At 44.1% G+C, this 16,120-nt stretch overlaps 1 protein-coding gene across 1 annotated transcript in view; it reads left to right on the top strand.

Moving 5' to 3' along the window:
• The first annotated feature begins 11,028 nt into the window (after positions 1–11,028).
• Positions 11,029–16,120, top strand: part of PPP6C (protein phosphatase 6 catalytic subunit) — a 29,066-nt gene continuing 23,974 nt past the window's right edge. The window contains exon 1 of the mRNA XM_084798163.1: positions 11,029–11,221. Within this exon, the coding sequence (XP_084654289.1) occupies positions 11,147–11,221 (75 nt within the window). The 5' untranslated portion in view covers positions 11,029–11,146. The remainder of the gene's footprint in view (positions 11,222–16,120) is intronic.

Below are 16,120 nucleotides of genomic sequence, written 5' to 3'. Positions count from 1 at the left end.
TGGTCCGTGAATAATCATCATTAGAGATGAGAGGAAGCCAACAACCAGCAAGGCAGGGACAGAGCAGAGGTCCTGACAGGTAGATGAAGCCACCCGGACAATGGGCACTTGAAGTTACTACTATTTGCTGAAAGGGATTCAATAACTTCTTATTGGAGAAAGAAGGATCCTACCAAAAAATAAACTTGTGGTAAGATTTTAGCACTTCTTAAGCAGGGAAAGAAAATGTATGTTGAAGGAAGTGTTATTGAATAGAATAGAGGAATATTATATAAAATTCTGTAAGAATTAATGAAAATATTGTCTTAAAAAGTGTTAGAGACAATAAGACAAGAGCATAAAAGGATACGGTATGTTCCATATGCATCAATATTAATATATGTTAAAAATTAGTGGCAGAGGAATACTGAAGTCTCCTCCTACCTGACCTACATGAAACAAAGCACAACATGCAACAGAAGCAAGCAGACAAACATGCAACATACTTGCATTCCCCATATGTCAGACAAAGTGGCATATCTATATATGACCTATAAAGAATCAGAACTTTCACCTGTAACAGAATAGGCTATAGGGAGGATAGGGGGTGTCTCTAGCTTAGCCTCTTAGCAGAAGCGTACATGAGACTGAGGAGGCCACCTTCTAGCCAGCAGGACCTATGGTGGCAGGAAGGGAACACCAATCCACCTACAAAACTTTCCAACTAAAATTTACCCTGCCCACAAAATGTGCAAAGATAAACGTAGAGACTGAGGGAAGGATCAAACAATGCCTGGCCCAACATGAGACCCACGCCATGAGGGAGAGGCAACCCTGACACCATTAATGATACTCTGCTGTGTTTACAGATAGGAGCCAAACATAACCATTCACTGAGACACCCAGCCTCCCCCTAGGAGGTAATCAAATCAGATGCTAAGACTCACAGCCAAGCATTAGGTGGTGCCCAGGGAGTCCTCTGGAAGAGTGGGAGGGAAGCATAGAAGGACCTGGAAGGGGAAAAAAAAACCACTACAAGAAGACCAACAAAGTGAACAAACCTAGACCCATTGGGGGCTTACAGAGACAGAAGCACCAACCAAAGAGCATGCATGGACTGGACTGAGGCCTCTTACACATAGGTAACTGATGAGCAGTTTGATCTTCATGGGAGATTCCTAGTAAGTTGAGTGGATGCGATGCTATCTCTGATGTGGACTCTGTTGCCTGCTTTTGACCACTTTGCCATAGCCAGGCTGCCTTGCCAGGACTCAGTCCTGATGTGACTTTATATGGCTGCTGTGGGTTGGTGGGGGAAGCTCCCTTTTTTCTGAGGACAAAGAGAGGGAGATAGTGGGGATAGGGTGACAGGGAGGGTCATGGAGGAGAGGGGGAAGGTGGTATGATAGGGATGTGAAATGAATATGTATTTTTTTAATTTTAAAAAACAAAATAAGAAAAGAATCATGATTCATTGGCCAGGTGAGGTGGCACAGGCCTGTAATCCCAGCATCCAGGGAGGCAGGGGCATCAGGATCTCTGTGAGTTCGAGGCCAGCCTAGACTACAAGGTGAGGCCAGGTCAGCCAAGGCTACATGGAGAAACCCTATCTCGAAAAACAAACAAATAAAAATCAAAACAATTAGGATTCTCTAACAGCCCAGACATACACCAGAGCATTCACCCTACATTTATTTGCATACATGAAAATCAAATATAAATATAAGAAGTAATACAAGGAAATAGTAAACATGACCTACAGTTTCAGTAAAGAAAAGAAAAAGAAAATGTCTACAGATTAAAAGGGATTATGAGCCACAGTAATGTCTTGAAATGAATATTATTCAAAACAGAAATAAGCAGAAGTGAAAACAAACCCAGAAAGCTGGAGAATGTTTTTGAAAGTCTAAGTAAGCAATAGAAAGATCATTCGTTCCTTTTATTTATTTCACAAGTCAGTCTGCTCTAGACGTTAGGAGTCTACGTCCATCACAGACAATGTGATCCCACACACATTGACAGTTAGTTATTGCTGTTTATCACCAAAGGAAGTCAGGGCAGGAACTCCAGATGACAGGAATCTGGAGGCAGGAACTGATGCAGAGACCATGGAGACCATAAAAAGGTGCTGCTTACTATCCTGCTGCACATGGCTTGCTCAGCCTACTTTCTTATAGAACCCAGGACCACCAGCCCAGGCATGGCACCATCCACAATAGCGTGGGCCCACCACCAGTGATCACCACTTGAGAAAATGTCTTAAAGCTGGATCTCATGGAGGCATTTCCTCATCTGAGGCTCCTATCTCTCTGATGACTCTAGTATGTGTCCAATTGACACACAAATCAGTCAACTTGACACACAAGCACATACTATTCAGCTACAACCCTTCCTTTCTTAGTCACCCTCGAGATCTCACATTAGAAACATAAACAACTTTAAAAGCCTCATTGTCTTTAGAAATTCAAACACATTGTAATTTCAGTCCCTTTAAAATAGTCCATTTTTCTGGGCATGGTAATGCATGCCTTTAATTTCAGCATTCGAGAGGCAGAGGCACACAGATTGCTCTTAGTTCGAGGCCAGCCTGGTCTACAAAGAGAGTTCCAAGACAACCAGGACTGTTACATAGAGAAACCCTGTCTCAAAACACCAAAATAAAGTAAAATAGCCAATTTCTTTTAAACTCCCAAAGATTGCTGCTGTGCATGTCCTATTTTATGACTTGATGGGTCCAATAATGACCAGCTCATGATGGGCAGTTCAGGCCACACGGTAACTTGGTGGCCCCATCGTCAAATGTTCAGTTTCCTTTAAGGCTCAATAACCCGCCAAGAGCTGTCTTCCAAAGGGGAAATAGTTGTCTGCAAATGGTGGTAAAGCCTTGTTCCCAGATCCCACAAAGGTTTCTTCTGTGATTCACCTTTAGGTGCCTGCCAAAGTCTTCAAACATTATCCTTATCTGCTATTGACACCTCAAGTACCATTAGGTCTGCTAGATCATATGGTAAGTGATACAGCAGCCTGAATCTGTTGAAGAGCTTCCTGCTGTTCCAGGCCCCACACAAAACTAGCAGCTTTCAAAGTCATTCAGTACATGGGCCAGAGTAACACATCCAAGTGAGGAATCTGCTGTCTCCAGAATTCAAATAAGCCCACTAAGTGCTGTGTTCTTTTCTTGGTGATGGGAGGGGCCTGGTGCAATAACTTATCCTTTACCTTAGAGGGAATATCTCTGCATTCCCGCAAAGCACTGAACTCCTACAAATTTCACTAAGATAGAAAGCCCTTAAATTTTGGTTAGGTTTATTTCCCAATCTCTGATGTTGGTGTGAGTTGCCAAGATGTTCAACGTGGTTCTATCTCCTGATCACTTGGTCCAGTCAACATAATGCCATCAATATAGTACACCAATGTGATATTTTGTGGAAGAGACAGACAATCAAGACCCCTCTTAACTAAATTATGGCACGTGGCTGAAGAGTTAATATACCCTTGAAATAAAGCTGTAAAGACATACCACTGGCCTTTCCAACAGAAAGAAAATTGCTTCTAGTGGTCCTTATAGACATGTTTGGAGAAAAAAGGCATTTGCTAGATCAATAGCTGCATGTCATGTACCAGATGATGTGTTAATTTGTTCAAGTAAGGACACCACATTTGCCACAGCAGCTGCAATCAGTCACTGCCTCATTGAGTTTCCAATAGTCAACTGTCATTCTCCAGCTGTCTCCTACACTGGCCAGATGAGAGATTTATAGGAAGATGTGGTGGGAACCACCACCCCTGCATCTTTCAAGCCCTTAGTGGGAACCACCACCCCTGCATCTTTCAAGCCCTTAATGGTGGCAGTAATTTCTGCAATTTCTCCAGGCATAAGATACTGGTTTTGATTCACCATTTTCCTTGGCAGAGGCAACTCTAAAGACTTCCATTTAGCCTTTGCAACCATAATAGCCCTCACTCCCCAGGTCAGGGAACCACTGTGAGAATTCTGCTAACTCCTAAGTATATCTATCCCAACTATACATTCTGAAACTGGGGAGATAACCACAGGGTGAGTTAAGGGATCCACTGGACCTATTGTGAGTCAGACTATAATCCAATTTCCACTAATCACCTGACCTCCATAAGCTCCTACTTTAACTGAAGAAACTCAATGTTTCTTGGGATCTCCCAGAATCAGCATAAATTCAGAACCAATATCTAATACACCTCAGGAGAGTCTGATTTGATTCCCTTTCACCAGCATACAGTTACCCCTATAAAAAGTCATAGGCCCCTCTGGGGAAGAATTGGAAAAGGGCTAACAGTAAAACTTTTAGATGTTTTATCAAAGTCCTTCTGAACAGGAACCTGGCCATCCATCCATTCAACGGGTCTGGGTCTGCAAACTGGTTCATTTCTGGAAAGTATCAGACAAGATTGCCTTTTGCCATGATCCAATCTAGCCTTTCTTTTATTTGTTTGAGAAATTTTCTGCTTATACATGTCAAACAAAATTAAGTAGGCTTCTTAACTATTTCATGCCTAGAAACACCATGATTGATTAGCCAGTATCATAGGTCCATATGGAACATGCCACCATAAAGTTCACATTTTCTGTGCTGACCATTATGGGATAGGCCATTATAAACATTTTTTTTTTTGCATGTGCTGCTCATTACAGTAACTATGATTAGCCGGGAATGGTGGCACACGCCTTTAATCCCAGCACTCAGGAGGCAGAAGCAGGTGGATCTCTGTGAGTTCAAGGCCAACCTGGTCTACAAAATGGGTCTAAGACAGCCAAGGCTACACAGAGAAACCTTCTCTAGAAAAACTTTAAATAAATAAATAAATAAATAAATAAATAAATAAATAAATAAGATTACCTTGCCTTTTGTGATTCAGTACTACCACCTGGCCTATGCTACCTCAGGGCCCAATAAAACACATTGCATTTAATTTGTCCATTGAGCAACAGCATCTCCAACCCTAAGGTCTGGCACGAAGAGAAGGATGACAACAAATTTCTCCAGTGTATTCATGCCCATCTCACCATTTTGCATCTTATAAGGTTAGCAAGGATGTGGCTTCTAAGCCTTCCCATTGTAGAGGAGTGGGTTCTACACAGCATACCCACTCTCACATTGCAATTTCCCTGAGCCTTAAAATCTCTTCACCAACACTACGCCAAGGAACATCAGGCATCTCCAACTCCTTCTGACATGTTTCTACCAACCATTCAAACTTTTAACACCTTTTTTTAAAAAACTGTGAGAGCTTCCATATTAAACCTAGAATCTCCACTCAGAGGGCCCATATCAATAAACTCAAGGTAATCTAGTTTTTTGTTCCATTATCCTACATCCTTAAATCCCACTCCCACACATATTCCCTAGACTTCTGCTTGAATAAATTAGCAAGCTCATTAATCTCTTCAATTGTGTGGTGCCCCTCCTCATGGACCACACTTTGTGCCTCCCCTCCAGGAGACTGCTTTACCTTAAGTCTGCTTATAGGTCTAGAGGCAGCTATCGGTGGGCCCTGACAGATATCAATATTACCTTGTCTGGCATTTCCTTCAGAGAAAATCACTGCTGGTTTAGCAGGCAATGGAGGATTAATTTCCTCAGTCAAAGGTAAAACAGGCAAGATTTCAAGGGGTGGGGCTGAGGGGACTACCTCTTTGGGGGGGATAAACCCTTGAGACTCTCAGGATTCAGAGTTTTCAGCTTCAGCAGGGTTCTCTCTCACATCCCAGTCTGAAGCTATAGGATTCCATTCTTTGCTAATCGACGCCCTTACTTTAACCGCTGACACCCTCTGAGGCTGGGACTGAATTCTCACTGTAACTCAGCCAACCTCACAATGAGGGCTTCGGTTTGGTTTTTCCACAACTCAAGTTCTGTAGCAGCTGGAGAAAAGGTTCTCTTCCAGGACACACTTAGAAACCTTTAGACTGAGGCTGGAGAGGTGGCTCAGAGGTTAAGACCACTGGCTGCTCTTCCAAAGGTCCTGAGTTCAATTCCCAGCAAGCACATGGTAGCTCACAGCCATCTATAATGAGATCTTGTGTCCTCTTCTGGCATGCAGGCATATTTGCAGACAGAACATTGTATACATAATAAATAAATATATAAATATTTTTAAAAGGAAGGAAGGAAGGAAGGAAGGAAGGAAGGAGGGAAGGAAGAACCCTTGAGACTGTTTATGTGCATCTGGAGCCAGTCAGTTTTATTACTAAGCTCTTTGTTGTCCTTCACAGTATCCTGAGATGCTAGAGATTGGTTAATTTTATCACAGAGCCTATCCCTATCTTTATTAAGTTATCCAGAGATGCTAAGAGCAGCCAACCAATAGCGTCATTTTCCTTATTTTCTCCCAACCAGTGGCATCATTTTCCTTACTTTCTCCTGATATCTCTGCCTGATGCAGAGTCACCAGGTGCATTGCCTCTCACAAATGGTCAATCAGGATGATCAGATAAATGTATCTGCTTACAAACTTAATGCTAATTTAATTTTATTTTAAGAAGTTGTTACTGGAGAGGCTTCAGAAGCTGTAAGTGTTGACGAATTGAGAAGCGTATCCAGCTATCCAGAACTTAAAGGATTCATCTTTACACCTCTGTTGTTTTACAGTCACTTTTGGTATCAAAATCTTTATCAGTCAGGGTTTTATAGAGTTAACAACCACATGGATTTACTGGCATGACTTACAGGCTGCAGTACAACTCATCCAACAATGGATAGTTGTGGACAAAAAAAAAAGTCCAAAAATCTAGTAGTGTCTCAGCCTACAAAGTCTGGATGCCTCAGCTGGTCTTCAGTATATTCTGGAATCCCAAAGAAGTAGGCTCCATTGCCAGTAAAGGCATGGATGTGCTAGCAAGGTGAGGGAAAGCAGACAAGGAAAAGTGTAGTTCTTCCATGCCTTTATGTAGGCTTCCAGCAGAAGATACAGCCCAGGTTAAAGTTGAGTCTTCTCATGTCAAGATCTGGATCAAAAGTGTGTGTTTTCCTACCTCAAAGGTCTGGACTAAAAGTGAGTTCACCCACTTCAACCCAAGCAAAAATAATGTCTCCCAGGTGTGCTCTCCGTTTCTAGATTGTAGTTCATTCCAGATGTAGTCAAGTTGACTGACACCGGAAGGCCAGCACTCATGGGTTAAGTATTGTTGGGGACCAGTAACGCATCACTAATAAATCCTGTACCCTGGGAGCTTCATGTTTATAAACCTGCATTCATGTTGCATGGAATGTGGGAGCCTCAAGCCAGTAACCCAGATTCTTTGATACATGTACTGTGGGAGGCCCACACCTGTAACTGAACACTCATGGTGTATGTACTGTGGGGGGGACTCATGACTATAACCCAGAACCCACGGCGCATGCCCTATGGTGGAGCCATTGCTGTAACCCAGCTCTTCTGGTATTAGGCACTACTGGAGGCTCATGCCTGTAACCCAGCACTCATGGAGAATGTACTATGGGGAGGCCCAGGCTTGTATCTCAATACTCACAGTTCACGTACTGTAGCATGGACACATCATGGTTCATATACTGTGGGAGGCTCACATCTACAACTTAGCAGTACATTTATGGGGCCGGGGGGAGGGGGGTTTGGAGTCGGGTTGGCGGCATCCCATTGCCGGGTCCCTCCTAGCCACCTTCTCTATATCCCCTCTCTCAGCCATATCTCTCCACGTGAAAGAAGTGAGGATCAGGGAGAAATGACTGCCTGCTTTCTGCTAATGTGGCTGGAAGGAGACCAGGGACACTGACTGGCTCCCCCAGCTCAAACACAGGGCCTTAAGAGAAGGGATCAGCAAAGACCTCAGGCCAGTACCCCCGGATGTGGCTCCAACCATGGTGCGGGTCTTACGAACCTGCTCCCTTCCCCAGGTCCCCGAAGCACTTTCATGCCAACTGCTCTGTGCCTCCTGGGTTTACACACACACACCCTCCCCCGGGAGCGGCCCCTCCAAACTGTTCATGGTGGCCTGGAACTCTACCTACAAGTTGGCATCCGGTCAATGACCCCAATTCCTTGTTTAGCCCTTAAAGGTCTGACCGAGTTTGTTGTCTCGGTCGTTAGTAGTGACTTCTGAAGGGGAAAGGCGGTCTGACCTTGAATTCTGCTCTGGCATGCAGGTTAGCTGGGCGTTCCAGGGTGCCACTCGCTTGCGCAGGCTTGAGGCTGATTTAAAGCAGTTTATTTCCATAATTGTTATTTGTGGTTACAACACGTTCCAGACCACAAACTCTTTGTCTTTGGGAGCTTACAGGCCCAGGAGAGAGAATAAACTCGAAGGACAACTAGGATGTCCTACTGTAAAGGGTGAGAAACAAAAAGTTTACTGAGATTGAGACTATCTGGTCTTGGGGACGTTGTTAACACTTTGGTGTCTTCTCTCTGCAATCCAGAAATCCTAAGATTTCCATAGGGGCTGTGGCCGGGTATCTGTGGAGGCCCCGAGCTGGTCCTCTGTAAAGGCCATGATTATTTTTATCTGTAAATAAACTGCCCTCTGTTGACAGCTTCATCTGCACCATCCCTGGTCTGTGTCCCAGCTATAGGTGCTCCGTGACTTTCCTAAAACAAAGATGGCTCACCTGTGTGCCTGTGTGTGATCAGAGTACCATACTCTTCTGCTCGCCGACTACCCTCAGAACGCAAAGCAGACTAGAAACAGCAGAGCTGCGGTACCTTACTGGGAGAAGGCAGACAAACTTGCCTTCAAACACAAGCTCCAGCACTCAACAGAGAGCTCTGACGCCGGACAAGTCTGTTCCCCTCTCTGGACGCCAGTCTATTCACACATAGAATGGGGATATAGCAATCCCAGAAGACAGCTGTTGAGGGAATTTACTAGTGCACGTAAAAGGAAAACTTGGACTTTAAGTTTGAGACAAGGTCCCATCTAGGCCTGGCTCGTCACCAGTTCACTGTGTAGCTGAAGCTGGCCTTGACTTTCTGGTCCTCCTGCGTCCACCTCACAAGTACAGGGGTTTACAGATAAGGGCTACGTTGGCCCAACTACAAGTTAGTAATTCATTTATACTTGAAAACATAGCCAGAATTCATGGACAAAGTGGAATTGAGAAGCTGCAGCTCTCTTCACTACTTTGCCATTGTATTTCCAATACCTGGGGTCCCTGGGCCTTCCTACAATTAAATAGAAAGCTCCCACTGACGGCCAAAGACGAGTTTAGAACTTTCCACTCAGTCTGCATTCCTTCTAGAAAGAGAACGAAGGCCAGGCTGGCTCTCCCATGTGCCCGACATGTATTTAGACATCGATTACTATCCAAAGCTCCAGAACGCTTTGCTGTCGCCTGGGTATTTTGGCTAGGGCTACCTCAAGGTGTCATGCTGCAGGGGTATATTAACAAGAAAAATTGGAATGTCAGATAGCTGTCATCATAGGAACTAATCCTTTTAGACTGGAAACCACATTCTGGTAGGAATTCTGGTGGGGATGTTTGAATTCTGTTTTTAAAATGGTAGTCACAGGGCTAAAGAGATGGCTCAAATAAAACCAACCAACCAAAACAAAATAAAAGAAACATCCAAATAAATGTTATCATTTTTGCATCTGTTTAAAATCCTATAATAGTTGCCCTTTACATCAAAAGAAAAATCAATGTATTCCCTTTTTCCTCTGATCTCCAGCCACTAAATGGTTCTTTCTCAAAAGCGCTAGATTTGCCTAGGGATGCTTCATCAGATATCTTCCTTACAACTTCCCACCTTCCTAACTTTTTTTTTTTGAGACAGGGTAGTTAGTCTGCAACAGGCTACTTAGACTAGGCTATCCTAGAACTCACAGCTATCCACCTGCCTCGCCAGTGCAGGGATCAAATGTGTGGTCCACTACGGCCAGCTGATTGATTAATTCTTAATACTTACATCCTCCTTACTATGCTGGGATATTTTCCTTAACAACTTACCACTTTCTAATGTGCAATCGGTAATTATATTTATTGTTTATCTCTAGCAGAAGTAAATTACAGAGTTTTTAAACATTTCTTTATTATTGTTTTGTTTTGTTTTGTTTTGTTTTGCTCCGTCTGCGAGTATACTTCGGCACTACATGCATGCAGTGCCCAGAAGAGGGCGTCTGATCCCACGGAACTGGATTTACAGGACTTGTGAGCAGCCATTTGGGTGCTGGTAATAGAATTTGGGTCCTCTGGAAGAGCAGCCAGTGCTCTTAACTGCTAAGCAATCTTTCCAGGCCCAAGGATAGAGATTTTTGTCCGTTGGAGTCACTGGGTACTATAACTGCCTACAAGTGTATTTATACTTCGTTGCTGTTCAATACACAGTTGTCAAATGAACCAATGTTAAAGCTATATTAGGTGCCAAGAACTGTTCTTGGCACTGGGATACCACAAAAAAAAACAAAACAGAGGAAAAAACACAGAATGCACACAAACAAACAAACAAACCCTTTCGTAGGACTCACACATTTAATCAAGTCAGTAACCTATTTTCCAGGCACCACCATCTGTTTCCTTTGAGATTTGACGCAAGTAACACGTGCTAGCTTTGCATTCCTATCAGCATTACAAGAACTGAACAGAAGAAAAAAGCGCCAGTATTTGTACCGAATTTTGCATAAGAAATGCTTAATATTTGCTTCTTTTCCTCCAGGCCGGAGAATTGGGGGTGTTAAAACTGTTTCAAACGTCTAAGCCAGCCCTGGAAAGACCATAAGAGTAACCCTAACTTAACTGAAGATGCTGACAGGGTGCTTTAACAGGGTAGGTGTGCGAGCCAGGGAATGCCTAATTACCCACTGCGTGGTCTTCCCTAGAAAAAGCCTCCTCTGGTTTTTCGGAGGTACAATCTCTCACAAGCATAAGAGGAAAAATATTTTGCTAAAACTACAAGTCCCAGCACTCCGCGCGGCATCCAGCTACGAGTCCCACCAGGTTTCATTAGCCGGACCGCCGGGTTCTCTGGAAGACCCGCTGCGCAAGAGTTCCGCCTGAGAGTGCGCGGGGCGTGTCGGGGCGCGAAAAAGAAGTGGGTCAGGTTTTGACGTCGCTACGCAGACGCCTCTCACGGGCCGGACGTGACGTGAGGAGGGTTCCGGCTTCGGCCTCCGCCGCTGCCTCCGCTACTACAGCCGCCACCGCCGCCGCCGTCGTCGCCGCGGCTTGCTCTTCATAAAATGGCGCCGCTGGACCTGGATAAGTATGTGGAGATAGCGCGGCAGTGCAAGTACCTTCCCGAGAACGACCTGAAGGTGAGCCGGGCGGGAGGCCGTCCAGCTTGCGAGGCAAGCCCCTTCCGGCTGTGGGGCGTCCGTCGGCCCGCCCTTCTCCCGCTGCCGGACCCCTACCGGGCGCCCCGTCCCAGCACGGCGGAGGGCGCCCCGCGGTGTGACGCCGAGCAGGGGAGCCGGAATCCCCAGATGCTCTCCCGGCTCCCTTGGGGGAGATTCCGGGAGACGTCGCGACCTCCTGGCCCCCACAGGACTCCGAGCCGTAGCATCTTTGCCTAAAGACTAACTCCCTCGGTGCTCGCGGGATGGGGTCCTCTCCGCAGCGGGGACGGGAGCCGCTGCCTGCGGCCGCAGTGTGTTTAAGTCCCCAGAGGTGGGAAGCCGGTGGGCGGGATCGGTGTGACAGTTGTGCGGAGAGAATGTCAAGTCTCCTCCACTTCATTCACTCCCCCAAACTGCTTCTTAGGAGTGATGGTTTTCTTCAGATAACTCGGATGTGGATCCCATTTCTTAGCACGTTGTGGAGGGTTTTAAGTGAATTAGCAGTTGCTTGTCAAGAAGTTCAAATGCCTTTATGTCCTCTGAGCTATTCCCCATAACTCAAGGTGTCATTTTCTTGATTTTTTTTTTTAAACCCCCAAAGGAGGTCTCGCTCAGTTCAGGTTAAGAGTGTAAAGGAAGTAAGCCGTTGATATACCACTGTTTGGAAACATATTTTGCTTCTGCTAAGCTAAGTGCTTAAGTCCTCATCGGTGTTTATCCGATGGTTGCTAGTATCTGTTTCATTCCATTGAACTTTGGTGATTTACTATATAGTAAGTGCATAAACTCGATGATTTAAATTCCCTTTTGTTGTCGTTGTTGTTTGTTTTGCTTTTTGTTTTTTGAGACAGGGTTTCTCTTGTGTCGCCCTGGCTGTCCTGGAGCTCACTCTGTAGACCAGACTGGCCTGGAACCCACAGAGATCCACCTACCTCTGCCTCCCAGGTGCTGGGATTAAAGGTGTGTGCCACCACTGCCTGGTGATCATTTGAATTCTTTTCATGCTGTTTTTATAATAATTTAAGTCAATAAATTAAAGTTTATTTTTCAAGAAAAAAAAATGACCTTTTTGTTAATGAATTACATTTCTCTTAGTGAAGATTTTCTTCTGTGTCTGTTTTCCCCTCTCTTTTTTTCCCCCTCAAGACAGGGCTTCTCTGTGTAGCCTTGGCTGTCTGGGACTTGCTTTGTAGACCAGGCTGGCCTCAACCTCTCATCGATCCGCCTGCCTCTGCCTCCCGGGTGCTGGGTTGCACCACCACACCAGGCCTTTCCTGTCTCTTTTGGTATGTGAAGTTGATATTTAAATCAGTCAACAAGTATGCAGAATGTTTTAAGAACTCATGTGTTGGTTATGTGAAAGTACTTAGCTTGTACTTACATACTGATTGTATGTGTTACATGGTTGATAATCACGTTCAGCCATCTGAATCAGACATTTGTCTCTTCTTTCTGCTTGGTAATTTTGTTTTTGTTTTTGTTTTCTTTCTGAGATAGGATCTTAAGGGAGTTCTTGAGCCAGGCGTGGTGGCACATGCCTTTAACTCCAGCACTCAGGAGGCTGAGGCAGGTGGATTTGAGGCCAGCCTAGTCTACAAAGTGAGTCCAGGACAACCAGGGCTAATACACAGAGAAACCCTGTCTCAAAAAAATAAAAAAGGATCTTGCTGGACTAGAGAGCTGTCTCAGTGGTTAAGAGCACTGGCTGCTCTTCCAGAGGACTTGGAAGTTCTGTTCCATCAAGGACATGGCGGTTTGTAACCTGTAACTCCAGTTCCAAAGGATCTGATGCCTCTTCTGGCCTTTGTGGGCACCAGAGACACACATGTTTCACAGACATACAGGCAAAACAGTCACACACGTTAAAATAAAAATAAATCTTAAAAGAAAGGTTCATGGTGGCCTCCACCCACTGTGTACCTGAGGAGAACCTTGAACTCCTAATCCTCTGCGTCCACTTCCCAAATGCTGTAACCTAACCAACATGTTTAGCTGTGGTATGCTTTTCCCTTCCTTTTTTTTTTTTAAAGATTTATTTATAATTAGTTTGGGGGTGGGGCGTATGCACATGGTGCCTTTGGTGGCAGCTCCAGATCACCCTGGAGCTGGAATCACAGACAGTTGTGAGCCATCAGATGTGGGTGATGGAAACTGATCTCAGGCCCTCTGTCCACTCTTAGCTGCTGAACCCTCTCTCCAGCTCTTAGATATTAGATACTGTGATACAGGGGATCATGTAGCCTCGGCCTGCCTTGAATCCCTGGTTCCACCTGCACAGTGGTTTGTTTTATAGTGGGGTGAGGGTTGAGCTGAATTTTTTTAAGATTTATGTGTCATTTTTATGTATGTATATGATGTGTACCTGTGTGAATTTGTGTGTACCATGTGTGTGCTGCTGCTGCTGGCAGAGCAGAAGGCATCCTATCCCCTGGAATTATATTTATAGGTGGTATGAGCTACCGGATGTGGGTGCTGGGATTTGAAGTTGAGTCGTCTGCAAGAGTAATGAGCTTTTTGTTTTACTGCTGAGCCATTTCTCCTGATGTGTACTTTTTCATTTCTAGCTTTATTTATTCAGCTATCTGTCCCCCCCCCCCCTCTTTAATTGAGACAGGTTTCTCTGTTTGGCCCTGACTATCCTGGAACTTACTAAAGACATGACTGGCCTTCAACTCAGAGGTCCTCCATGTGTCTGCGGGATATGTGCACCTGAGTGCAGATGCCCTCGGAAGCCAGAGAGATTAAATCTCTCTGGAGCTGCAGTTATAGGCAGTTGTAAGCAACCTGGCATGGGTGCTGGGAATAGAACACAGGTCCTCTGCAAAAATAGTGTGTGTTCTTAACCACTGTGTCACTTCTTCAGCCCCACGTGTATCTGTTCCTTACTAGACTTTTCCCCTTCCCCTAATTTTTTTTATTAACTACTGGAGGAAAAAAATCTAAATTTTCTGTACATCCTTGGAATTTTTCTTTCCTATCCTGGAAACCGTTTTATCAGATTAATTTGCTTGTGCAGCCAGTGTCTGGTCCATTTTCTGTTTTCTTGGTTGCTTATTTGTTGAGACAGGGTTTTCCCCGGTAGTTCAGTCTTCCTTGCAACTCAGATGTAGCCCAGCCTAGCCTTGAGCTAGCTGCAATAGCAGTCTTCCTGCTTCTGTCTTCTGAGTGTTGAAATTACAAATGTGAGTCAGCATTTCTGATTATCTAGCGCTTATACATTTCAATTTTAACTAGTCTCAGTGGCAAATACTTTAGTCCTAGCACTCAGAAGGAAGAGGCAAGTCAGTCTCTGAGTTTGAGGCCAGCCTGGTCTACATAGTAAGTTCCAGTCCAGTTCATAGTAAAATTCTACCTCAAAGAGAAAGAGATTGATGCAATTTTATTTGTCTTCCTTGGCATAAAGTAACACTAGAAATCAGTAAGTCAATGAAGTATTCTAGGACACTTGATTGATTCATTGTGTATGAATGTCTTGTCTGCATTTATGTATCTGTACCGTGCATGTGCCTAGTGTCTGAGGGAGTCAGAAGAGGCCTTCAGATTTCCTGGAGAGTTGCACGCCATTGTGTAGGTGCAGGGAATTGAACCTAGTCCTCTGCAAACACAACTCTTAACCACTGAACCGTCTCCCGGGCCTTGAGTCTTTAAAAAAAAAAAAAAGTATTATGATTGTATCTATTTTCATTTTATGTGTGTGGATATTTTGCCTACATGTATGTCTGTGTACTATATGCATGCAGGGCTTAAGAGGGCATTGGCTTTCTTGGAGCTAGAGTTACAAATGGTTGTGAGCCCATATGTGGGTACTGGGAATTGAAACCAGATCCTCTGGGAGAACAGCAGTCTTGTTCGAGGACTTAATGCCAAAATAAAAGATTCTACCCAAGGAAGAAGAGAAATAACTGGAGACCTTTAATAAATATTACAGAAAATATATTTTCTGAAAGAAAATAATACAAGTTTGTTTGTGTTTTAAATATTTATTGTTACTATTTTTAATTATGTGTACATATGTGGGTATGTGCATGTGTGGGCAGGTGCCTGAGGAGACCAGAGGCGTTGGATCCCATGGAACTGAGCTTGTAGGTGGTTGTGAGCTATCTGATGTATCTGGAAACTGAATTTGTATCCTCTGCTATAGTACTATGCATTTTTTTAAGATCTATTTTTACTTTATGTGTATGGGTGTTTTGCTTGTATTGTCAATATGTGTGCCACATGTGTGCAGTGCTTATAAAAGCCAGAAGGAAAATTGGATACTCTGGAATTGGGGTTATAGACAGTTGTAAGCTGCCATGTGGGTTCTGGGAACCGAACCTGGGGTTCTCCCCAAGAGTAGCAACTGTTCTTAATTATGAAGCTTTCTCTCTAGCCCCTTGTATTTTAAATTAATTAGAAGTTAGAGGTATTAAGATATTTATATTTCTAAATGAATTTGTAGTACTCTGTTGCTGAACTAGAAATGGTTAGATCACCAGTACTATATGTAACAAAGGAATTAAAGTAAGCAGACATTGGTATAATATTTTAAAGGGCTTGTATCTATAAGAGAGACTCCACAGAGTACAACAAAAAGTACAGATTTCATCTAGGCTGTGGTGGGTGTGTACATTCTAATGTATGTGCATGCACCTATTGTGCTAAGGCCAGAGGTCAACCTCAGGTGGCTTTCTCAGTCACTGTCTACCTTAGGGTTTTTTGGCTTGGGTTGTGGGTTTTTTTGGTTTTGTTTGTTTGTTTTGTTTTGGGTTTTTGTTTTGATTTGTTTTGCTTTGTTTGAGATAGAGTCTTTTGCTAGATCTAGTGCTCATAGATTCTGGTAGGCTGGCTGACCAGCCACCCTCAGGAATCTAAAATAATAAGAATGCACCACCATGC

This window comes from Acomys minous, assembly GCF_964271855.1.
Source record: "Acomys minous genome assembly, chromosome: 10".
Lineage (NCBI taxonomy): Eukaryota > Metazoa > Chordata > Mammalia > Rodentia > Muridae > Acomys > Acomys minous.
This window is presented reverse-complemented; position numbering and strand designations above follow the sequence as displayed.